A 26415-nucleotide genomic window follows, 5' to 3' on the forward strand; every position below is an offset into this window, starting at 1 on the left:
TAATTTCGTGACTGCTGTCACCATCTGCAGTGATCATTGAGCCCAAGAAAGTAAAATCTCTCACTACCTCCATTTCTTCCCCTTCTATTTGCCAGGAGGTGATGGGACCAGTGGCCATGATCTTCGTTTTCTTGATGTTGAGCTTCAGACCATATTTTGCGCTCTCCTCTTTCACCCTCATTAAAAGGTTCTTTAATTCCTCTTCACTTTCTGCCATCAAAGTTGTGTCATCTGCATATCTGAGGTTGTTGATATTTCTTCCGGCAATCTTAATTCCGGCTAGGGATTCATCCAGCCCAGCCTTTCGCATGATGAATTCTGCATATAAGTTAAATAAGCAGGGAGACAAAATACAGCCTTGTCGTACTCCTTTCCCAATTTTGAACCAATCAGTTGTTCCATATCCAGTTCTAACTGTAGCTTCTTGTCCCACATAGAGATTTCTCAGGAGACAGATGAGGTGATCTGGCATGCCATTTCTTTAAGAACTTGCCATAGTTTGCCGTGGTCGACACAGTCAAAGGCTTTTGCATAGTCAATGAAGCAGAAGTAGATGTCTTTCTGGAACTCTCTAGCTTTCTCCATAATCCAGCGCATGTTTGCAATTTGGTCTCTGGTTCCTCTGCCTCTTCTAAATCCAGCTTGCACTTCTGGGAGTTCTCGGTCCGCATACTGCTTGAGCCTTCCTTGTAGAATTTTAAGCATAACCTTGCTAGCGTGTGAAATGAGTGCAATTGTGCGGTAGTTGGAGCATTCTTTGGCACTGCCCTTCTTTGGGATTGGGATTTAGACTGATCTTCTCCAATCTTCTGGCCACTGCTGAGTTTTCCAAACTTGCTGGCATATTGAGTGTAGCACCTTAACAGCATCATCTTTTAAAATTTTAAATAGTTCAGCTGGAATATCATCACTTCCACTGGCCTTGTTATGTTTGATTTAATTTGCAATAAATTGGGCTTAGGTGTTACTCCTCAAGGCTGAGATTCTGTTTTGAACTCTGCTAATCGTGTGCTCATGTCCCTTGATACAGGCCACATCAGCGTGCCAGGAGACTGGAGTGATGAATCCCGGGCAATGCTGCATTTTGGGGGAGGCACCAGGCCTTGGCGTTATCACCCATCAATATATACACATTGTAAATTAATTAATTAATTAATTAATTAATTAACTGTAAAAAGCCCAGGGGTGTGTGTGTGTGCAAAATCTCCCATGGTCCATGTGCAGTCTGCTCTGGCCTATCTTTCTGAGCTGTTGTGAGGAGCACTGAGACCAAAGACCTTATGATGACATACGCCAAAGCGCAATATACATGTGAATAGTGATTAGTACGAGTCCTTTCCTCACGAAAACGTTTGAAACCAAGGGAGGCACCCGAGCCTCGTAAACTTTATAGAAACATTCACCACACGCTCGCCAGATCTGGTTTTGCCGTTTGGTGAAAATGAGGGATGTCCCACAAAATGCCTAGTGCCTTAGCAAAGGCACCCTGCCCTGCGATGAATCCAAACATTTGTTTCCTTTGCTTGCTGTCATAAATTACATCTGGGTTTAGTTTGGAGGACGAGTCACCACCAATTAGCTCCGGGCTGTCAAACTCTAATTGAAAGGTGCAGGGCGTTGTCTGTGCCCAGGTGGCCTTCCTTCCCTTCCTGATGCAGGATGATAGAAAGCGGAGAGGCAGGGCCCGGATGCACGGTCGGAGAGGCGTGGAGCAAGGTACCGTTTGGGAGGGAGGCTGATCTGGGCTGGGCTGGGATGGCATGTGGGCGCTAGAGACCTTCCAGGTATCTTGGAAATCTGACTTCCATCAGCCCCAACCAGCACTGCCCAATAGTGAGGGTGGATGGGAGTCAGCAACATCTGCAGCTGTGGTTCTCAAAGTGGTTGGTACCACTCCTTGTCCTGGGATGCGGGTGGCTCTGTGGTCTAAACCACTGAGCCTTTGGGCTTGTCGATCAGAAGGTCGGTGGTTCGAATCCCCGTGACAGAGTGAGCTCCCGTTGCTCAGTCCCTGCTCCTGCCAACCTAGCAGTTCGAAAGCACATCAAAGTGCAAGTAGATAAATAGGTACCACTCCGGCGGGAAGGTAAACAATGTTTTCATGCGCTGCTCTGGTGTCAGTGTTCTGTTGCGCCAGAAGCGGCTTAGTCATGCTGGCCACATGACCTGGACAAACTGTCTGCAGAGCAGACAAACGCTGGCTCCCTCGGCCTGTAAAGCAAGATGAGCACTGCAACTCCAGAGTCGTTTGCGACTGGACTTAACTGTCAGGGGTCCCTTTACCTTTACCACCCCTTGTAGGGGGACTGAGAGTACCTAGAAGGGCAGTAAGAAGCAAGGAGGCGGCAGTGGGGTGCTGGAGTTGGGCCCCTCCCAGCACGTTTATTCCTTGTTTATGATGGACCAGGCTAGAGCCTAGAGTAATGTTTCCCAAACCTGGGGCTCCAGCTCTTGTTGGACTGCAGCTCCCATCATCCCTGACCACAGGTCCTGCTAGCTAGGGGTGATGGGAGTTGTAGTCCAGAAATAGCCGGAGACCCAAGTTTAGGAAACCCTGGCCCAGAGAGAAACACCTTCCTCGCCTCTTCTTTAAGGCTTTATTGCTCTTAACGCTTTCAAAGCTATTTCCTTTGGTCACGTTTGTATGTATTTACGATTCTGAGTTGTCACTAATCACAAATATCGGGAATAGCTATTGGTTTTCTTAGTAGTTACCGCATGTCTGTGGTAGGTGAAGGGTTGTGCATGTTTGGGAAGCCACTCATGTATAAAGATTACATGCTGTCAATTTCCTTCACCCTTGCATCTTCATTTGTGGGAGTGCTGAATTTTACGGTGTTGTTATCTTCCCTAGCTGGTCATGCAAACCACTATTCTGCACAATGCCTTTTATAGGGCAGAGTAGTGGGCATTGTGGGTGGAATCAAGGGGGCAGAGGTTCGAAAACATTTGGAAACCACTGACCTGGAGACCGACAGGCTCCCCAGCCTTGTGCAAGCAGATGGATACTAAGAGTCTGGGACAACCTGTATTGCAGCTTCAGATTGCAGATTGCTCTTTCATTCCACCACCAAATAATTCACTGGACACCGTAACTTCAGTAACACACTTTATTGCACGGCCTTCTCCTTTTTGTTAGCTCTCCACAAGCAAGGATTTTGGCCCCATCCTGTTCTACACATTTAAAGCAGTATCATGCCACATTCAACAGCCATGGCTCCCCACAAAGAATCCTGGGAGTTGTAGTTTGTTGAGGATGCTGGGAGTTGTTGAGAGAGCCCCATTCCCCTCATAGAGCTACAACTGGTTGTTAAACCACTCTGAGAAATTGTAGCTCTGTGAGGGGAATGGGGAGAAGTCTTCCAATGACTCTCATCACCCTGAATGAATTGTAATTCCCAGAAGCCTTTGGGGAAAGCCACGACTGTTTGAAGTGGTATAATACTGCTTTAAATGTATAGTTCAAATGGAACCTCCCCCAACCAAGGAACATTTTGGGTACCATCTTTATTGGGGAGTAGGGATTAAGGAGAAATTTGATTCAGTTCACATTTGAAGGCAAGCTTGCCTAATTTGCAATCTCCAAAGCAAATGTGCCAGGCGAAATACAGCTATCCTTCAAAATCTGCGCTTCTCTGAATTTTGCAATGCAGTTCTCCAGGCAGGTAATGTGTGCAAAAAGGCATATATTTGGGCAATGGTTGTATGTGACGGCATACATTCATTAAATTAACATACAAACTATCTGTACATCCCCTGCACGGACGCCACTGCGACACACATCCAGTGGAGCTGTGTGCACGCTTAGCAGAGTTCTGCAAGTAGCCAGATGATGAAGGAATGTGGCATCACACATTTCTTTTTTTTACAGAAAATTAAAACAACAAAACATGGCTGGGGTGACCAGCATCTCTCACACACATCTTCTCTATCAGAGAGCAGAGAACAAAGAGCAAAACCCAAAAGCACACAGAATGGAAGTTCTCTTGTCTGAGTTCCGTTCCTACACTTACAGTGTTATGGAATGTAAACAGAGAATCACATGATCCTGCCAGGAGAGAATGAAATACTAACACAAACATCCATTGTAATAGGGAAATTTGCTTTGTAAAAGTATGCATATTGGGCAAAACTGCACAGAAAAATGGGCACAGCAGGAGCAATTCACACAAAAACGCTGATGAATTTCATGAATGTACCACCTCAGTGAGTTTCTACGTCTAGCTCTAAACAGAGTGTTTTGGGTGGTGATACTTTGTTTTTTCTAATAACAGACAGTGGTGGGTGGTTTAGATTTAAGGCAGCCTGATCCTATCTCTTTGCCGCCTCAGAAGTTTGTCCCAACTGGGTTGTAGCTTTCCTCGCTTAATTATTCCGTGGCCTGATCTTATTCAATGATACAAGGTGTTAAGGGTGTGGCGGTTTTCTTCTTGCATCTATATCGGTTTCAGTGTGTTGCTGTCACAATAAAGCAAAAATGTTAAAAAGGTGGCCAGCCATATCATAGAATCATCGTTGGAAGGGACCCTGAGGGTCATTTAGTCCAACCCCCTGCAATGCAGGTATCTTACCCACAACTGTCCCTGGGTGGGCTCATACCATCAACCTTCTGGTTAACAGCCAGATGCACTGACCCACTGACTGGGCCTTCTTACTGCTCCAGTACTAAAAAATTGCTGATGAACCCATCAGTTTAAAAATTAGGGTTAATTCACTCAAGCCAGGCCCTACCTGCCTTACACTGGACGCCATATATGACATCGCGTGTGGGGTAGGCATAGACTTGCTTGGACCATGTTGGGAGATTGCAAAGTCCTCTGCCCAGTGTTCTTGTAAGGATCAACCATCAACTGGATCCCTGAGGCTTGCAATAGAGCTGTGCATGGCAGCCCCAACGAGCAGCACAATGCTGTGCAATTAAATAACATGCCTTACTCCCACACTGCCAAGGGTTCGACTAGATGAGCCTTGGTGGTCCCTTCCAACTCTACAATTCTATGATACCCACCTGTCAAGCTGGACCTGTGGGGGGTGGAGGTTTAATTGTTGTTGTTTAAATGTGCGCTGCCCCTTTGGTGAAAGTGTCAGCGAAACTGTTTGGGGTAGCTGCCACCTAGCAGCCACCGTTCTGGCCTGCTCTCCTTCCCTACAAGGAGTGCTGCAGATGTCCTGCCATGACCCCTAGGCATTATGGAAGGGTGATGCTGGACACCATGAGGCAGCTCCTGTGAAGGGCCCAAGATGATGGGAGTGTGTGTCAGGGGGTGTTACTTGGATGGTTTTACAAAAGGATTAGACAAAGTAATGGAAGACCTGCGGGTGTGGAGGATTCCCTGGTCCTGAATGGGGTAGCTGTGCCTCTGAAGAACCAGGTGCACAGCCTGGGAGTCATTTTGGACTCACAGCTGTCCATGGAGGTGCAGGTTAATTCTGCGTCCAGGGCGGCTGTCTACCAGCTCCATCTGGTACGCAGGCTGAGACCCTACCTGCCCACAGACTGTCTCGCCAGAGTGGTGCATGCTCTGGTTATCTCTCACTTGGACTACTGCAATGAGCTCTACGTGGGGCTACCTTTGAAGGTGACCTGGAAACTTCAATTAATCCAGAATGCAGCAGCTAGACTGGCATAGCTGTCAACTTTTCCCTTTTCTTGTGAGGAATCCTATTCGGAATAAGGGAATTTTCCTTTAAGAAAGGGAAACGTTGACAGCTATGTAGACTGGCGACTGGGAGTGGCCACCGGGACCACATAACACCGATCCTGAAAGACGTACATTGGCTCCCAGTACATTTCCGGGCACAATTCAAAGTGTTGGTGCTGACCTTTAAAGCCCTCGGCCCAGTATATCTGAAGGAGCGTCTCCACCTCTTTTGTTCAACCCAGATACTGAGGTCCAGCTCCGAGGGCCTTCTGGCGGTTCCCTCCCTGTGAGAAGTGAGGTTACAGGGAACCAGGCAGAAGGCCTTCTTGGTAGTGGCACCTGCCCTGTGGAACGCTCTCCCATCAGCTGTCAAAGAAATAAACAACTATCTGAGTTTTAGAAGACATTGGAAGGCAGCCCTGTTCAGGGAAGTTTTTAATGTGTGACATTTTTATGTATTTTTAATCTTTGTTGGAAGCCGCCCAGAGTAGCTGGGGAAACCCAGCCAGATGGGCGGGGTACAAATAATAAATTACTATTACTATTACTATTACTATTACTATTATTACTATTACTATTATTCCTCTGCCACACACTGCCAGAGCCACCAGCCAGTCCCTGACACTGCTGCACTCAGGCCCCGATTTCAGGCTTCCCAGAGGCAACTGTGAGAACAGGATGCTGGACTAGATGGGCCATGGGCCTGATCCAGCAGGGTTGTTTTTATGGGGTGCAGTGCAAACACAGCAGCAAGGAGCATGCTGACCCCCACCCCACCGCTGCATCACCCATCTCCCTTCCGGGAATAAGCAGTGCCTCACCTGCCAGGAAGCAACAGGTGCTGTTCTACCCTACCTGGTGAGCCACTTCCACGTCCATTTGGAATTAACTATAGTTTGTCTTTGCCCCCAAACCTCATGGTTTAGGGAAACCAGCCAGGATCCTAGACAGTGGCTTGAAGCTGGTTTGATTCTGAGCCAGAATTAAGACCAGCGATGCTTGAATGGACATTTTGTAAGCAAATTGACCTTATTCTCACTTCCTGGACTGCTTCACAGGTCAAAATACAACCCCCTTCTCCGAATGTTGCCGTATATGCAGCTCAAAAACATACTAAAATGTGTGTTTTAGATTAAAAACGTGCTCGTCTCTTAGGTAAAAATGTGTGAAGGAAAATTTGGAATTCCGTGCTTAAAAAATAGTAATCAAACAAATTGCAGGATGGAGGGGAAATGTTCTACAAGCGTGCTTGGATCACAGGGCAGCAAGCTCATTGTATATTAATTGCACAATGCATCAAAATAAAGGAAAAGCTCCCTTCCTCAAGTGCTCTACGCCACATCCTGGATCCAAAGCCTAGCAGCAAATAGCTCTGTGGTTTTCTTTGCAACGTATTATTTTAGGATAATTTCAAAAATAAATAAATAAAAGACCTGAGAAAACTGAACGGACTTGCCCTAAAGTTTAGGCGTGTGGATCCCAGCAAGGGACTTGACTTGCACACATCCTTGGTTTTGTGTGTGTGTGTGTGTTTGGCAACCTCTCAGATGAAAGTGTGACCTAATTGTTAAGTGTGCATTGCAATTACTTCAAAGGAAACTGGGATGGGCCACTGGTTCCTTTTACAGAGTTTGGAGGCCCTCAGTCACCTGCTGCAAGTCAACCCAAAGGAATCCTGACAGCGCAGACTAAGTGAGCCCGGGAGAAGATTTGACACCCGTCTCCAGATCATCAGTTGACAGACTCTGCCTGCCTTGGAGCCTGCAACAAGCCTCTTCAGCAGCTGCTCTTCACAGAAGTCCAGCTTCATTTTTTTGCAATGCCAGGGAACAAGGATTTTCGATCCCTCGTCTTCTGTGTGATGCTAGGTAAGGCTACATTTCTTTCTTTCTTTCTTTCTTTCTTTCTTTCTTTCTTTCTTTCTTTCTTTCTGCATGCATTTAATTTCTGTGTTGTAAAAGCGACAAAGAAGAGGTGAGCACAAACTAAAGGGCAATAGCCCACAAGAGAACCCAATATTTTATATTGTTGTACGATGAAGAAAAAAGAGTGTTGCCTTTGATGAGAGGCAGTGTGGTGTAGTGGCTGAGGTGTCAAGTGGCTAGAGGGAGTCCCGGTTCCAAATCCCCATTCTAGTGGCCCAGCCTAACCTACCTCACAGGGTTGTTGTGAGGATAAATGTACACCACCAGGAGAATCTTTAAGCAGAGAGGGGAGGAAATATTTTTTTTAAAGCACAATTTAGTATACACGCATGCCATCATAATTTTTTTACAATGCCATCATTTTTAATTGAAAGGATTGTATTCAATTTATTCTGTTTTATCATCATCATAAAAATGCAGGCAAGCAGATTTAAATAAATTTAAATAAATAAATAAATAAATGCAGAGAAAAAGCAGCAATACTAATCATTAAAAGGCTTGGAGAAGAAAAAGCGCCAAAGGACATCTGTAATGTGGTCATCCAGAGTAGCCTGGCAACCACATCCTGGGACAGCGGTGCCACCACTAAAAAGTAGGGCGGTTCATAAAAAATTTTTTGGGGGAAATGCCTGCTCCAAAGGTCTTATCTTACTATACTAGGGATTACATAGCTATATCTGAAATTTCATGCATATCAGTTAATATCTTGACCCTCCTCCACTGAATTGAAATTTCAGCCTTCACAATGTAGGAAAACGGCCAAGTACAGTAAACAGCTATTTTCATGGAGCAGTGTCAAGATATTAACTGATATGCATGAAATTTCAGATATAGCTATATAATCCCTAGTGTAGTAAGATAAAACCTTTGGAGCAGGCATTTTTTTTAAAAAGGTCACCATTCAGCTAACTAATAATGGCTGTGCCAACAATAGGGGGAAAGGTTGCTCTTGAAAAAGTGTGGAGCTTTGCACAGATAAAAAGCCCCCTGCCTGCAAGCTAAATTTTAATATCAATTCAGTTTATAAAAATAAATCGTGGTCCTTTCCAACTCTACATTTTTATGATTCTATGATTCTATGACTTTGGGGGACTTAAGAAAAGTGAGGAAGCAATGAGCTCATGATTGCCCCAGCCTCGTTTTATGTGGCTCCTGAGGCTGCCCCATTCTTCCATCCTGCCAAAGTTTCTCCCTTCTTGTTCATTTCCTCCTTATTTACCTGGTTTTTGCAAGCATGTCCCCCTCTTGCCGTGCGAAAGTGTTAGAACGGGCAGCGTTTTATTTGATGATAAGTTGTACTTAAGTTCTACTCAGAGTAGACCTGTTGAAAGTAATGAACCTGTTAGTTGTGCTCATTAACTTCAATGGGTTTACTCTGAGTAGGACCAGCATTGGCGACAACCTAATAGCAATGTAACATTATTATTATTATTATTATTATTATTATTATTATTATTATTATTATTTATTAGTAATTGTTGTTGTTATGTTCCTCCGGGTTGTATGGCTTGTGGGTGGGAAAAAATCCCAACCAGCTGTCTGAAAACAAACTGGTAGACTTCTATATTGTTTGTGTGTGCTATGGTCAGAAGGGACTTACTTTGTTTTCCAGAACAGCAGCTGTGTTGTAATAATAATAATAAAAATAAATAAATAAATAAATAAATAAATAAATAAATAAAAACTAACTTTATATTCTACCCTTCCCCACAAAGGAGCCCTAGTGGGTGGGTGGTATCCATGATATCCCTGTTTGAAAGCAAACCCAATGAGACTTCCTGCTGAGCAGATCTGCATAAGATTGGGAACTCCCCTTCTGAGATTGTATTCCTTCAGTTTTCATCATGGCATTCCAGATTAGTTGAACAAGAACATCTGTCCCTGGCTTTGCTCTCCCTATCCTCAGTTTCCCTGCAAAATGCCCCGTACCCCAATTTGCCTCCTCTTCTAATCTAAGCAAATGGAATTGTATATCCTCTAATGTTTCTTGCAGCTTGGTACTGAGCAGTAAGTGGTTTAAGTCATGGAAAAAATGTGAGTTTCTTGAGGAAGGAAAGCAGGAGAAAGAGGTGTTTGGGGAAGATTGCCAAGGATGCTGCCTGCTTGAGATTGACCCCAATTTCGCACCCCTTAATTTGGGCAAACAAGTGGAAGATGTCCACGACTTGCTGCTAATTATAATAGTGTTGCACGCCACCCCAATCTCAAAGCGGTGCGAGATTTCAGGGCTTCCAGGCGCTTACTGAGGGTTCATGTTTTCTTTTGGAATGACGCACAGCAGAGACTGTGGTGTCTTTATGATATATGGTTTATTTACACATATAGACAACCTGAGCCTACAATGGAGGGCTTCACAGCATTAACACCTCAAAAGGGTCTTGTTTCTCCCATAGCCGAAACCTTGGATTCAAACAAGGGGTCCCCCCCCCATTTGCTGTCTCACACTGAGCCCCTTAATCCCTCTTAATGACTCTTCACCAGGAGGCTATCTTATCTAGTCCAAGATTTAGAAGCCTTGATTAAGTTCTATCACTTTCTGGATCCAGGGATTAGAGGGGTCTGGCACCCAGTTTAACGCTCCTAACTCATAACACTACCCCCTCCCCAAGAACATCTGGTCCTAGATGTACAAACAAACAGCAAAGTACAGCTTCCCTGCGGAAAAATAACAGGCAAGTTAGCAAAGGCATTAGAACACACGTCATCCAAAACTAATAATAATACACAATTGCACTTTTAATACAACACCAGGAGAGTAACAGTTGATTTCTTTCATGCAAGTTCCAGTCCATCAGGATCTCTTAAGACCTCCCTCTTTCCCTTTGGTGCACACTCCCAGTCAGTTCTGCATCCCAAAGCAGCTTACTCAGTCTCCCACATTTGCCAGCCCCAAAATAATGGGTTTCCAACATGTTTAAGTCAAGATGCAAGCCTTAGTACTAGAGCTTCATTACCCTTGCTCATCCTTTTCCTGGTGCTTCTACAATTCCTAAAAACCATTAAATAGTTTCTAGCATGCAAAAATAACAGCATTTTAAAAATAATAACAATAAATGCTTAAATTTTCAGGAAGGATCCATGCAGCGAATAAGCAGTCCCAATACAGCAACCCCACCTCCACACCATGCAGTTGCCTAAATTACTCTTTTTCTTGGGATTTCACAAAGGTCCCAGTAGATCAACAGCTACTTCGAGGATCAAATCACAGCATCAGTTTTTTAGGAGCCCTTCAGTTTCACTTCAGCTGTGGATCAGGGGCTGTGGATCAGGGGCTCCAGACTCACACTTGAGTCCTAAAACAGTCTCTGTAGCTGCAAGCAGGGCTTCAAGACCCAACTCTAGGAGAACATCTGCTTCCTCACAGGCACACTTCCTCTTGCTGCCCCTGGGCCCATCCACTTCACCCCCTGCCCCAAACTGCAAATCCAAGTCCTGGCACAAGTCCTTTTACTCAGGATCAGGTGGCTCAGTCCACCCAAAATGGCAGCCAGGAATCCCACCACCTCTGCTTACTTTCAGCATCTCTTAAATGCTTCATGGGCCCAAACAAAGGAAAATAACCCTCACAGTGACTCTTGCCCCCAAAACCCATGGGACCCTGGATGACTCTGGCTGCCCAGACTACTTAAGGGCTGCACCCAATATAGGGACTGGTTCCCACCCCACAATGCCATATTGGGGCACCCAAGGGCCAAAATCATTGAGGGGTTTATCTCTCCCAATTCAGCAGGAGCCAGCTGCATGCACATAGGCCTCGAGCTTTTCCTCCACCAAAAAAACCACCATCATTTCCTCAGGTGCTGGCTGCTCCTCCTGCACGTTCACACACACCTCCAATTCCTCCTGCGCCCCATTCCCCACAGCATGCTCCCAAGGAATGGAGAAATCAAGCAGCAGCAGCTCCTCAGTTCTAGCCTGCTAACCTTTCTCTGAGGCACCATCTTCCCCCTTGCCTTCAGCTACTGACTGCATCTGTTTGCTGCCCAAATCCTTCAGCTGCCCACCCACGCTCTGGAAACTCCACTTCTAACACCACAGTATTGCACACCACCCCAAACTCTGAGTGGTGTGAGATTCCAGGGGTTCCAGGCACTTATCCAGGGTTCATGTTTTCCACAGAGGGGACTGTGGTGTCTTTGGGATATACGGTTTATTTATGCATGTATGCAACCTACGGTGGAGGGGTTCACAGCATTAATACCCCAAAAGGGTCTTGTTTCTCCCATAGCTACAGCTTTGGATTCAAACAGAAATCAAACATTGGTCTCAATTGTTGCTTTGACTCTCTCTCCAGCTTGCTGCTTTACCTCAAGGTCACATCACTGCTACCTCTGCTTCAAACTCTGGGTTTTTCCATTGAGGGAGGGCCCCCCACCCATTTGCCGTCTCCCACTGAACTCCTGAATTCCCCTTAATGGCTCATCACCCAGGCGATCGCCTCAGCAGGAGGCTAGCCTGGCTATTCCAAACCTTAGAAATCTGTATTAAATTCTAACACTTGCTAGATTAGGGGGGTCTGGCACCCATCTTAAAACCCAAACGCTTAACAATAGTTAGAAGCAAAGGCTCCTGGTGCAGAACAGAGTCTGAGTCATAAGGGGAAGAGAAAGTGCAGAGCCATTTTCCCCTCATCCTTGCAGAGATCTCACTGATCTCTACCAGCAAAGGAGTTTCAAAATGGCTGCAATATTACCCACTGGCGGGATGTGTTGTAGCCACTGACACCACCAGCTCAGTGACCTTTGCTGTTGCTTCCTCATACTTCAATAGGAACGGAGGAAGCTGCATCCTACTGAGTCAGTCCACGCTGAGTATTCTCCACACTGATGGGCAGGGCAGGGGCCTGTCCAGGATTTCTCTCCCTGGCCCAACCTGCCACGGATTCACCTTCTGCATTCAAAGTAGATGCTCTGCCACAGAGCTATGTCAGTGCAAGCACAGGGAGATGGGTGGGGATAGTGGACAAGCCGGAGGGTGACTGAGCCAAACCGTGGCTGAGCAGGTGGTCTGGTTGAGGGATACCAGTCTGCTGCTCTTTGTGAACTGCCACCTGAGGCAAGAGATTCAACCCGTCTAATGGGAGGGCCGGCCCAGCTTACAAGGCTAGCCCTCTGCATGGATTTCACTCCCACCAGCTGTATGTGAGGGCCACGAACATGGAGAGGTTTAAAAGAGGATTGGACAAATTCATGGGAGATCAGGCTATCAGACCCCACAATGCCTGCATTCTGCCTTCACTGTCGGAGGCGATATACCTTCTGAATACTAGTAGTTGGGAGCTGCATGTGGGGAGAGGGTTGTTACAGTTTTTATGCCCCACTTGTGGGCTTCTCAGAGGCATCTCATTGGCCACTGTGGCCAACAGGATGCTAGATTAGATCGGCCTTTTGGCCTGATCTAGCAGGGCTGCTCTTGTGTACTTGAACCTCCCTCCCACCAATGGTTTATCATTATAACGATCATTTTAGGTGTTGACAATGCTTTTGAGTGGAGCTCCTCATGCGGAGCTCCAATTCCTAAACTGGTTTCCCATTTGGGGAAACGCACAAGCTTACGCCCTTTTCTTTACTCAATTCCTCAATCTACAGGAACCGTGATTTCCTGGAGACAAGGGCGAGAAAATCAGGGTTGTTCCAAGTAAACAAGGACTGTTGGAGGGTATCCCATAATTTTAATTAGATAGAGTTGGGGAACAGGTTTCTGAATGTTTCTAAACTATTATCATACCCGTTTATTATCTTAATCCTAGACAACGATCTCAGTTTTCACAGCAGGTATGACTAAGCACAACAAGCACCAGAGACTCGCTGTGTTTTCAACGAAAGGATAGGAAATAATCCTAATATCAGGTTAGGGCCATACTGGACTGACAAGGACTGTTCCACAGCCGTTGAAATTGCCTGTTTTGTTTCAGCTATGTTTTGAGCAGTGATTATGATTATGATTATTGTTTTGTATGTGGGGAAGAGAATCAGAGCAGCCACTGCTTTGTTTCCCTTCAGAATGCCCTTTTCTGAGGAGCTTGTTAAACTCTGGATAATTCAAAATGGCTGCCACTTACTTGGTGCTACAGAGGGCAGCAGATGATCAATATATAAATGGGCACCCACACTTTTTTTCCTAAGGAGGAATATTGTTACTGCAGCAGCTGTGTTGACTGCCTCTCTAAAGAAAGGGCAGCAACTGAAGGAAGCTTGCTAATAAATTAAATCCCAGTGCGCCATTCTATGCAACTTCATTTTTAAACCTGAGTGAGGAGAAAGATTATGACTCCCAGTTTGGATAGCGTTCTCCGTATGGCGCAACAGTCGAAAAGGACCCAAGAAGAGCAAAGGGGCTTACCGTGTCGTGCGAACTAGGGCAAGGTGGCTTAGGGAAATCGAAAAACACAATAAAAGCAGCCATGCATTAAAAGGAAGAAACAGCAGTAAAAGCCAGCAGTAAAACAGTTTAAAAGCAGCTGCATTGAGAAGCATAATAAAACATCATAATAATCAGTGTGGAAAAGCAAAGTAAAAAATAATTATGGTAGGCAAGTAATAAAAATCCAGTCTCTAAAACAGGGGGTGGGAAACTTGTTGTTTGGACTAAAGCGCTCATCATCCCTGACCCCAGTAAATGTGTTTTAGACCAGCTGAGGTTTCTGAGGGCTGCCCTTGACATTCCAAGGGTAGCCCCACAGATTGCTGTTTGTACTTTGTGGTATTTTAATTGTATGCTGCTTTGGTGAGGTTTCTCCCCCCACCCCACCCCCCAGCCGCCCCACTTTAAAGGTGGCACAAGCATATTTTAAAATTTTATTTACAATTTAATTTAATATATTATTAATTGCAGCCCACTGTAAGCCGCCTTGACGATCATTCAGTTGAAAAGCAGAATATAGATCAAATATAAATGAATATAGCAGAAGGCAGGTCCATCAGATATCCTGCTGCTAAGTCGTGCATGGCCTAAGGGGTACTTTGAATTGGATTGAGGAAACAAAGAGGGAGTCGGTGGTGCAATTCAGAACATAAGGAACTTTGCTGCTGTTGTGGTGGGGGTGGTTCCTAAATTTATTACCCACCGTTCCCCAGCAGATTCCCAAGGAAAGTTAAAACTCTTTAAAACCATATGTTGAAAACTTGTCGGCATCCATCTTGTCTCTGGAGACAATGGAAGGCTCTGCCTCCGGGTGCAATGTCAAAGCGTTGGTGAGTTACACCTTTATGGACTGATATGGGAGAAACATGTTTTATTGCAGGAGGGGCAGATGAAAGTTAAAACCAATTACATTAATTATTATTAATATTATTAATAGAATATTAATATTATTAATAGAAGAGCACTGCTGGATCAGGCCAAAGACCCACCCAAGTCCAGCATCGTGTTCTCACGGTGGCCAGCCAGCTGCTTCTGGGGGGAAACCCCAAGCATGACATGAGCAATACAGCTCTCTTCCGTCTTATGGTTTCCAGCAACTGGTTCTCAGATGTATATAGGCGTCTGTCCCCCCCCCCCACTTAGGCGGGGGTTAAATTCTAGGCCCCCGCATTCATAAGTGAAAATCGCGTAAGTGGAACACACCCTCTAAAACGCCTCTAAACACCTGTTTCCCCTGCTCTCCAGCTCTTTTTCCTGCTTGCTCTCCGCACAAATCTCTCTTCAACTAGAGCTGGCACTCTAGGGTTGGCTGGTGTAAACAAAGCCCCACTTCACCTCTGGTCTCTTTGGGGCTTCCTTCGCCCTCAACAGCATCCTCTTTGGGCTGCAGGGAGGGTCTCCTGGTGAGCCATGGGGGCTCTCCAGCTCTCTCCCACCATCTCCTGGTTTGAATCTCTTTATTTATATCCTGGAGCCATGCATATGCACGGACGTGCGTAAGTTTATCGCACATAAGTGTGGGAATGTCTGTATTGCCTCTGAAGGAGGGTAGTAGCCTTATTCTCTGTGATCCGTCTAATGGAGCAGGTAGTTGCTGAACAACTCCAGGCACGCCTGGAGGATGCGGACCATTTGGATCCCTTCCCATTGGGATTCAGACCTCATCATAGGACTGAAACTGCCTTGGTCGCACTGGTTGATGTTCTCCGGTGGGCTAGGGACAAAAGTGAGAACTGTTTCCTGGTTCTGCTGGATCTCTCAGTGGCCTTTGACACCATCAACCATAACATCCTTCTGGACTGTCTAAAGGAGCTGGGAGCTGGGGGCACTGTTATACAGTGGTTCCGCTCCTTCCTCCTAGGCCATGTCCAGAAAGTGGTGGTGGAGGATGAGTGTTCACACCCCTGGGCCCTCAGCTGTGGGGAGCCTCTGGGTTCTGTCCTCTCCTCCGTGCTTTTTAACATATGCATGAAGCCGCTGAGAGAGATCATCAGGGGGTTTGGGCTGGGTGTCCATCAATATGTGGATGATACCCAGCTCTACCTCTCTTTTAAATCGGAACCAGTAAAGGCAGTGAAGGTCCTGTGTGAGTGCCTGGAGGCCGTTGGAGGATGGATGGTGGCTAATGGATTGAGGCTGAATCCTGACAAGACAGAAGTACTGTTCTTGGGGGACAGGGGGTGGGCTGGTGTGGAGGACTCCCTGGTCCTGAATGGGGTAACTGTGCCCCTGAAGGACCAGGTGTGCAGCCTGGGAGTCATTTTGGACTCACAGCTGTCCATGGAGGCGCAGGTCAGTTCTGTATCCAGGGCAGCTGTCTACCAGCTCCATGTGGTACGCAGGCTGAGACCCTACCTGCCTGTGGACTGTCTTGCCAGGATGGTGCATGCTCTAGTTATCTCCCGCTTGGACTACTGTAATGCGCTCTACGTGGTGCTACCTTTGAAGGTGACTTGAAGCTACAACTAATCCAGAATGCGGCAGCTAGATTAGTGACTGGGAGCAGTTGCCGAGACCACATAACACCAGTCCTGAAAGACCTACATTGGCTCCCAGTATGTTTCTGAGCACAATTCAAAGTGTTGGTGCTGACCTTTAAAGCCCTAAATGGCCTCGGCCCAGTATACCTGAAGGAGCGTCTCCACCCCCATCGTTCTGCCCGGACACTGAGGTCCAACGCCGAAGGCCTTCTGGCAGTTTTTTCACTGTGAGAAGCAGAGCTGCAGAGAACCAGGCAAAGGGACTTCTTGGTAGTGGCGCCTGCCTTGTGGAACGCCCTCCCATCAGATGTCAAAGAGATAAACAACTACCTGACATTTAGAAGACATCTGAAGGCAGCCCTGTTTAGGGAAGTTTTTAATGTGTGACATTTTAATGTATTTTTAATCTTTGTTGGAAGCCACCCAGAGTGGCTGGGGAAACCCAGCCAGATGGTGGGGTACAAATAATAAATTATTATTATTATTATTATTATTATTATTATTATTATTATTCTCCTTTTGTAAAGCTGTTCAAGCTAGTGGCCATCGTCAGCGCCTCTTTCTGCAGTGTTTTACTGGCATACACTTTGGTAAAAAGCTGCAACCATATGTGCAGCTGCCTTGATCCAGCAGGGCTCTTGTGTTCTTAATAGCCATCTTCATAGCATTCTGCTGCTTCAGAGAGGTCACAAACCAGTGGGTTCAAATTGCAAGGAAGTGGATTTTGACAAACGTTGGGAAGAACTTCCCGACAATACCTTCAACAGTGGAACAGAGTCTTGCTCAGAGGTTGGTGGGTCTTCATTGCAGGTTCTTTAGCACAGACTGGACGGCCTGTCAGGAATTCTGTGGTAGTGGATTTCTGCCGCATTCTTATGAAAGGCACCACACTTTGCAAAACCTTTTCTGGTAGAAAAAAACCTGGTTTTAGTCTGGGAGAATATTATCTGGGATACAGCAAGGTCTCACTAGACACAGGAGGGCAATAAAAAGCCTAATGAATAGAGACACCTTCCAAGAAACAGGGACCCCTTCTTTGACTATGTTAATGACCAAAAATTAAAATCTTCTTACACCAGCTGCTCAATATTCTCAGCGGAGAGCGTATGTTAAGTAATATGTTTGAATGTTGAATGTGTAAGTGTTATGTCTAGAGACAATGGATAAAACAAACACTATTAGCTGTGGATAAGTGTTTAATGGTTATTGTATTTGTTTAAAAACCAATAAAAATTGTTGTTGTTTTTTAATTTTAAAAAGACCTGGTTTAATGTGCCATGTGGCTCTTTGTTTTTAGTTTCCTGTTTTGCTGTGAGGATCAAGGAAAAGGGGCAGGATGTCATCTACCTTCCCAAAGGGGAGTCGGTCAAGCTGGGCTGCCCATTTGCATCAGACCCAGAAGACGACACTCCGGACAATGGCTGGGACATTGAATGGAAGCAAGTGAAGCCAGGTCCACACCCCCAGGATTACCCGGTGAGTTTGTGGTTTTCAAACCCTGTGTCCCCGTCTCCCTGGCAGAGATGGGCATCTAGTGAATGCTGAGACTGCTAGTAGGGTGATCGTGGGTTCTGCTTCAGCGAGGACAGCCCTCTTATTTGAAGCCATCTGCTACTTCAGGGGTCACCAACTTTTTTGGGGGGGCTGTCGCCACATTTAGAATCCCCATCCAGAGTGGCTGGGGCAACTCAGTCAGATGGGCAGAGTATAATAATAATAATAATTATAATTATTATTTTGAGGAAGTGTTGTGGGCGTCAGTCACAAAATGGCTGACTGAGCAGGAAGAGCACTGTGGATTTTTGAGGGGATATTTATTCAGCCTTTTCATGGGTGCCATGTTGGAGTCTCCTGCTCTTCTTGAAGAGTTGCCTGGCCCAAGGCCAGCATAAACATAAAAAAGGGAGAACAGGGGTGCTGAAGATGCTTATTGACAGTGAGCATCTGGGCGGATGGATTGTATTTCTGTTTACAGTTTAGTAATTTAGTTGCATCTATAAATAGAAATTAAAAGGGATGCGAGTGGCACTGTGGGTTAAACCACAGAGCCTAGGACTTGCCAATCAGAAGGTCGGCGGTTCGAATCCCTGCGACGGGGTGAGCTCCTGTTGCTCGGACCCTGCTCCTGCCAACCTAGCAGTTCGAAAGCACCTCAAAGTAGATAAGTGCAAGTAGATAAATAGGTACCGCTCCGGTGGGAAGGTAAACGGCATTTCCGTGCGCTGCTCTGGTTCGCCAGAAGCGGCTTAGTCATGCTCGCCACATGACCCAGAAGCTGTATGCCGGCCCCCTCGGCCAATAAAGCGAGATGAGCGCCGCAACCCCAGAGTCGGTCACGACTGGACCTAATGGTCAGGGGTCCCTTTACCTGTAAATAGAAATTAGCATATACAAGCTTTATGCAGATTTATGCCCTTCGTTTTGGCAATGCGTAAGTGGGCCGCTGAAATCGCTGGGTTTCAGTCTGCCATCTCAAGAAAGAGAGAAACGCCTTAGCGCTGAGTTCCCTGCATTGCTAGGAGAGCATTGCAGGCCGAGTCAACATGGCAAGTCAGAAGTAAACCCCACAGAGTTCCATGAGTCCTGCTCCCAAGAAATGTGCCCACAAGCAGAACCTGAGACTGGTTTGGTTGTCTCCAAAGAGCTGTGTTTTCTGCGATCCTGTCACCACGCAAGGAGTAGAAGAGAGCCTCAGCCCCCAGTGAAATAACAATAATACTAAATAATTAAGCGAAATCCCGTGTCCCTAAGGAATTGTTCTCTCCCACCTGCACAAAATATGCAAATGATGGGCATTAACTTTAGTTTGCCATTTTTACTAATTTGAATAAAATGAAGGCAATACAATGAAGGGAATGCGTACTGAAGAATAACTATGAATGATTACCAGAGAAGCTGAAGGAAGTCCAAAATGTTTTTATTTGTTAAAATTTGGGTAAAATTGTATAATTTTGTTGGAAAATTAATAAAAATTTATTTTAAAAAAAAGATTCTGGTTGAGATAGGCTAGGTCAGCTGCTAAAACTATTACTCAGCACACTCCTCTGGCTTCAGAGATTTCTGTGGGCATTGCTGATGTCAAAACAAATTTTCCGTCAAAAGGACTAGCATCATAAAATGCACAAAGCTCCACTCTCCTCTGTCCAATGTGTTTTCCATCAACCTCTCCTTGTCTGATTTCTCACAAGCTCCTGAGTTACCACGATAACCGTGTCATCTACCCTGGACCTCCTGATCTCCAGCAGAGGGTGGGTTTCATCTCTCCAGATCCCAGCCTGTATGATGCCTCCATGCAACTGCGTGACGTGCAGATCACTGACTCAGCCACATACGAGTGCAAGGTGAAGAAGACCACAGAAGCCAGCCACAAAGTGACCATCACTGTGCAAGGTGGACCTCATCTCTTGTTCCATTCTTGGGGTGATGGTGGTGTTGCTTAACAGGAGGGGCTAAGACTGTAGCCTTAAGCATGTGTCAGAGGGCAGGTCCTCAACTTTTAATGCAGGGGTGGGGAAAGGCTTGAGGGCGACATTCCTTCCAGGACAGCCTTTCAAGGGCCACTACCAGTGGTGTGGGGGGCCAGAGGCAATAGTGGGTGGAGCAATGAATGCAATTTTTATCTAGCTTCCAAACACACACCTCTCTTTCTTCAGTCCAGGCAGGCATTGGGTTGTATCCAATGCTAGTCCTGCTCAGAGCAGACCCACTGAAATCAATGGACCCAAGTTGAATGCCTGCATAGTTCAGTTGGTTGCAGCATGGTGCTGTTAACGCCAAGGTTTCAGGTTCGATCCCCGTATGTGACAGCTTCGTGTTGGGTCCCTTCCAACTCTACAATTCAACAATTCTATTATTCTAAATGGGTTATGTTTATTAATTTCAGTGGGTCTACTCTGAGCAGGACTAGCACGGGATGCAACCCAGGGAGGCAGAAAGCTGAGAGTGAGCTAGCAAAGCCTGAAAGGCCACAGTTGGCCCCTGGACTTGAGGTTGCCCTTCTTTGAATGAATAGGTAGCATCCAACCAGGTGTGGAGTGCAAATTATATGCAGGAGGGATGGGGAGAGAGAAGTGACTAGAAAGGGTGGTACCCACAGCACTCATCAAAAAATCCATATATGCCCACTGTTACAGAAAAATTGGGGGGGTGTTGATTTTTCTGCGTAACTCCCCAAGGGACTGAGTCCCCTAAGTCCATGATCGGTCAGAGATGACTGGATGGAGGCAGGATGCAGGGGAAGCAAGGCAGATCTTTATTTTTCTGTTGCAACAGAGTTACCTCACCTCCTTGTAAGGAGGTAAGAGAGGAGGTAAAGGTGCAGGGACCTTTAAAGACCTTTGAAATTGCCCAGCCCCTTAGCCAAAGACCACCCTAAAAGCATCATACATACATCACAGGACGTGGTCTACAACATAAATCCTGTCTGCCAGGATACCTGATAATGGTCACTGGTGGCATTTCCTGGGTAGCCTGACCATTCCATTGAGATTAAATACTTTAGTTCCTGAATCTCTTATTTACAAACTTACACCTATTGACAGTTTGCTCAGTTTAACAGAAACTTGGATTTGCGGCAAGGGGGTAAGCCCCCTAGATTCCAGGCAGTTTTGTTGACGGGATTTGCAAGCGAAAAGATAATTGGAAAGCTTTCCCCCCATGTCCTTCCTTCTATTGCAGAGAAATATTTGAGGTCATTTCGGGAGAGTCAAAATGGCTTTTGGGGATTGTTCTGTTTGCCAAAATGTGAGGTTTTTCTCAAGGAATATTTCCTAATATTTTGAAGTGTGAGAGATGGGTTTCCATGGAGTGTATTTTGTCTACTATGTGTGTGCACCCTTAAAAGTTTATGACGCTCGCTGATCTAGAAAGGTTGGTGGCTCCCTGCCGTAGTAGGAATCTGACGTCTTCTCTCTGCCAATCTAGAAAGACCCCTACTCCCGCAATGCTCGATAATCGGTAACGTAGCCTATGGGGCGGATGTCACGCTGCGCTGCTTCACTTCCACGGGCTCACCACCCCTCACCTACCAGTGGTCCATGACGCACGGACATCAATTCAGGGACTGGATGCCCCCTGGAGGATCAATGGGTGAGTGACGACAACAGTGGGGCCAGGGGGAGGAAAACTATAGGGCAGGCATATCCAAAGTTCGTTTCAGGAGCCTAATCCAGGCTGTCGGTCAGTTTAATCTGGCCCCTGTGGCAGTTTATTTCCTGGGGTAAAATCCTTTTAAAAAACCTCAACAACTTCAATCCTAAAAGAAGCTCAAAAACTTCAATCCTAAGAAAAGGTCAATAACTTTGGTCAGCCCTTTGGTCAGCCCCACGACCCTTCACCCTTCACTTCATCAAATCTAGCCCTTTTTGAAAAAAGTTTGGACACCACTGCTATACGGGCATCCTCGGACCTGGCTTGGGAAAGGATCAGGCTCTCTGGACTTTCTCAGAAGCATTCCAGTTAACCAGCCCTTCACACTCTCGTTTCTGCTAAGCAGGCTCTGTCCCTGGAGACCTCCACATCAGGGATTTGTGCGAAGACCACGTGGGTACCTACCAGTGCAGTGTGCGGAATAACGTCGGTGTGGCCTACTGCTCCGTGGACATCTACTTTGGCGGAGGTAAGCGAGGGCGGGGTTTGTCACTAAGGCAACTTATCCAGACAAAACTGGCACAGGTATGTGGGAGAGTGAAAGGGGGGGGGCATTTTTGTTCAGCACTACTTTCACTGGGATTTTTTTGCGGGGTGTCCATTTAAAAACAGGGCTGCACTTGCCCCACCCCACATCCCACCAGCTTCATAGCTGCCCAAACATGTTGTTTTATTACATTTTTATTGCAAATTATTAAATTTTATTACATGTTTTGTTTTTAAAGTTGGGCTTTTGGGGTGTTTGTTTTAATGAACATTTGTGTAAACCATTTCGAGGGGTGTTTGTTTGTTTGTTTGTTTAGCAGTATATAAATCCTGCTAAATACCGTATTTTTTGCTCTATAAGACGCACCAGACCACAAGACGCACCTAGTTTTTGGAGGAGGAAAACAAGAAAAAAAATATTCTGAATCTCAGAAGCCAGAACAGCAAGAGGGATCGCTCCGCAGTGAAAGCAGCAATCCCTCTTGATGTTCTGGTTTCTGGGATAGCTGCGCAGCCTGCATTCGCTCCATAAGACGCACACACATTTCCCCTTACTTTTTAGGAGGGAAAAAGTGAGTCTTATAGAGCAAAAAATACGGTAAATAATAAACATTAAAGGTGTTCCAGGAGAGGCGGCAGATATTTTATTTACTTTTGTAGAAAATTGATTCATGGGAATGTTAGGTGGTGATGAGATAGCCTCCCAGAGGGGCTGTCCAAAATCTCACAAGATGTCTTTTGAGATCTCAGAGGGCCCCACAATATCTTGTAGGAGCCCCACATAGTTCTTTACACAACCTTCCCAGAGTTGGGTAAGCAAGGCGGAGGGCTTCTGCAGCAACAAAACCTGGGAAGGCCATGCAAGATCTCATAGGGTCTTTGCAAGATCTCGGACAACACCTTCCGACTGTTTCCTCTCCCCTTTGCTCTTCATTCATTCATTTCCCCACCACCTCACAAAACTGTAATCTCGCAAGTAAATCAGGCTTAAATAGCGCATCTACTGTAATACAGTGGTACCTTGGATCTCGAACTTAATCCATTCCAAAAGTATGTTCGACTCCCAAAACTGTTTGAAAACCAAGGCGTAGCTTCCGATTGGCTGCAGGGGCTTCCTGCACTCAAGCGGAAACTGTGTCGGACGTTTGGCTTCCGAAAAGCCTTCGCAGACTGGAACACTCGCTTCTGGGTTTGTGGCGTTCAGGAGCAGATTTGTTCAGCAACTAAGCTGTTCGAGAACCAAGGTATCACTGTGCTAGGGAGTTACAGATAGGTAGCCGTGTTGGTCTGCCATAGTCAAAACAAAAAAAATTCCTTCCAGTAGCACCTTAAAGACCAACTAAGTTAGTTCTTGGTATGAGCTTTCGTGTGCATGCACACTTCTGCATGCACACGAAAGCTCATACCAAGAACTAACTTAGTTGGTCTTTAAGGTGCTACTGGAAGGATTTTGTTTTGTTTTGACTGTACTAGGGAGTGAGAGAAAGAGTCACTGAAGAGCCCTTTCGTTGCAGGTTACCAAAGAGGTTTGATCATCGCGGGATCCGTCATCATCCCCCTCCTGGCCCTGGCCCTAATCGTTGGGGGGATCATCTGGTGCTGTTCATGCTGCTGTGGGAAAAACTGGTGTAGCGGTTGCCCGGGTTGCTACTGCGGAAAGGATTATTGCTGGGACTGCTGCTGTTCCGGCTGCACTCAGGAGCCGAAGCAGGAATACCAGGAGACCAAAGCCAGCGAGATCTGGTGAGTATTGTAGCCCAAGGCAGGGGCGAGACTAGGCTTTATTTCACCCGGGTCAAAGACCCCATTTGGCAGCCCCCCCCATGCATATTTGCATACATACACACAGGCTGAGAGCCTCAAGAGCGCCTCCCAGAGGCTTCTCCCGGGGCAAAAAAACCTGGCTAGCTCCCCCCACCAGCTCCCATAGTTAGGGCTCTGCAAACTCCAGAGAATTGCAGACATCACAGGATGGCTGTGATTTGGTTCGTGAATTGTTTTGGGAAGTGCAAAGTGAGCTAGTTCTCTCTTTAAAAGCAAACAGAATCAAATTTCGTCTCCATTCTCACATCTCAGAAGGAAGGGTTGGAATAAGTGGGGGCGTCGGAGAAGAATTACACACTATAATTTCTAAAAGCAAGCCAGGGGAGTAGAAGAAAAGGGGGAGGGACTTCCAAGGTTAATCAGAGCAAAAGAATGAATAAGAAACACCCAAAAAAAAAAAAAAACCAAGCAGGGAATTCAGGAGTAAACAAATGAATTTTATGAGTAATTGTTAATGGACTGCTCTGAGCATGGGAAGAGCAGGCTATGAGTTCCTAAATCAACTGTAATGGTTTTGTGCTCCTCCCTTCTCAAAGCAGTTAGAGGAAACAATTAAGAGGCTCAATTTCCTTGTGCAGAGAAAGAAATGGGCACTTGTAATGGCTTCATAATGCACGGATATTACAGATTATTCACAAATATACAGGTCCGGTAGGCAGGTCCCTTCCCAGGACAGGCAGTGCTGGTATTCAAAGGAACACCAGCCCCTAGGACTCATATTCAGGGTAGCAAAACAATAACCTAGTTAACTTATGGAACTCCCTGCCACAAGATGTGGTTTGCAGAAATGTGTGTTGGAGGCAAGGAGCAGAGCCTCAATGGTAGAGCATCTGCTCTGCATGCAGAAGGTGCCTGCTCAATCCCCAGGATCTATAGGTAAGGCTGGGGATGTCCCCTGCCTGAAACCCCAGACAGCTGCTGCCAATCAGTGTAGGCAATATTGCGCTAGATGGACCAATGGTCTCAATCAGTATATATTTATTGCTATTGATTTCACAACATTGTATATACTGCTTGATTGTAAGAAGCACATTACAAAAAGAGCAAAATATTCAAATTACTGCAAAGAAACAGGCATTTAAATTTATTTTATTAAATTTCTACAAATTTCACATAAACCTTTCAATACATAATAATTTTTCCTTTTGTTTTATCGGGTTCCCATTCCATTTTCTGTGGTGTTCTTTATTCCACCCCTTTGCTGCACTCTGTTGTCGCTCTTATATACCAGAACCTTAATTACAATAACCTCCAGTTCTTTCTGTTGCTCGTGGTTCAAATCCTGCTCGCGAATGCATCATGTTACAATATTTCTTTAAGTCATCCAAAAAAGGCTTCCATTCTTCCATAAGACAGCTGTCGTTAAGTTCTCTTATTTTCTGTTAAATTTGCTGATTCAGCATAGTCCATCGCTTTACTGTGAGGCAAGCGTTTAAAACATTCAGAAGGAAGAACTGAGATAAACGATAAGCTAAAACAGGGGTAGGCAACCTAAGGCCCGGGTACCGGATGCAGCCCAATCGCCTTCTCAATCCGGCCCGCAGACGGTCTGGGAATCAGCATGTTTTTACAAGAGTAGAATGTGTGCTTTTATTTAAAATGCATCTCTGGGTTATTTGTGGGGCATAGGAATTCGTTAATTCCCCCCCCCCCCGCCACATGGTCTGAGGGATGGTAGACCAGCCCACAGCTGAAAAAGGTTGCTGACCCCTGAGGTAAAACCAGATTCTTTAAAGCAGCCTCCTTTGTGCCCATGCTCATGAAATGGAACATTGTTGGCCGATTGAAACGCTTGTCATGATGAAAGCCCCTGTTCTGCAACATTTTGTTGCAGGAGACACATGTTTCACCTAACCCTGAGCTGATTTGTGGTCCCCCCCGCCTCCCCCCCCATCCTGTTTCTTGCAGTGTGGATGCCGACGCTCCTCCAAGCAGACCGTGCAGCCAGGCGTTCAGTCGCGCAAGCAGCCTCCACTCCCTGCTTGGCGGCTACCAGACGCGGACTGGCCAGTACACGCAGTGCCGCAAGTACGCCTCCCCCATCGTTCAGGTGAAGATGACGTCTCCCCCCGACAGCGACGTGAGCGTCGTCCTGGCCCCCGAAATCCCGTCTCCCCCCAGCTCGGAGCAAGGAGATGTTTCTGAGCACTACTACCCCGCTAAAGGGAAGGATGCTTATCCCACAGCAATCGACTCCGTTCCTGGATACGTCAAGGGGGAGAACTACAAGGGCTCCAGTCCAAGGCATCAGATCTACGCCGAGCCACAGAAGTTCTCCACGCCCGCCTCAGATCCCGGCTGCATCCGCTGGCAGGATGGAAACACCAGGCCCTACAAGGGCACCGTAGTCATGATGCGATCTGCAAGCAAAGAAGGGCTTTTGATATGAGGCAGATGCCGGGCGGAGGGGAGGGGGTGGGACAGGGAATGTTGACGCACCACTGGTGCTGGGGATAGATATTGCCAACTTCTCATTCAGAGCTGGAGATCAAACTCATCAGCCGGCCTCCCATCTTCATGTATCTACAAGTACCAGCCGCTGTTGGG

The 26415-nt window shown here is 46.3% G+C and overlaps 1 protein-coding gene across 2 annotated transcripts; it reads left to right on the forward strand.

Moving 5' to 3' along the window:
• The first annotated feature begins 1636 nt into the window (after positions 1-1636).
• LOC309358493 (V-set and immunoglobulin domain-containing protein 8-like) lies at positions 1637-26281 on the forward strand. Of its 2 annotated transcripts, XM_081891682.1 has the most exons (8): positions 1637-1716; positions 7271-7510; positions 17708-17886; positions 19599-19800; positions 21334-21498; positions 21905-22027; positions 23559-23787; positions 25777-26281. In XM_081891682.1, exons 2-8 carry the CDS (start codon positions 7462-7464, stop codon positions 26255-26257), a joined length of 1428 nt encoding a protein of 475 aa, XP_081747808.1. In that variant the 5' UTR covers positions 1637-1716; positions 7271-7461; the 3' UTR covers positions 26258-26281. The 2 variants fall into 2 exon arrangements, with proteins under 2 accessions (XP_081747808.1, XP_081747807.1); XM_081891681.1 differs by lacking the exons at positions 1637-1716; positions 7271-7510 and adding an exon at positions 12385-12704.
• Positions 26282-26415: the final 134 nt, after the last annotated feature.

This window comes from Podarcis melisellensis, assembly GCF_964234715.1.
Source record: "Podarcis melisellensis genome assembly, chromosome: 16".
NCBI lineage: Eukaryota > Metazoa > Chordata > Lepidosauria > Squamata > Lacertidae > Podarcis > Podarcis melisellensis.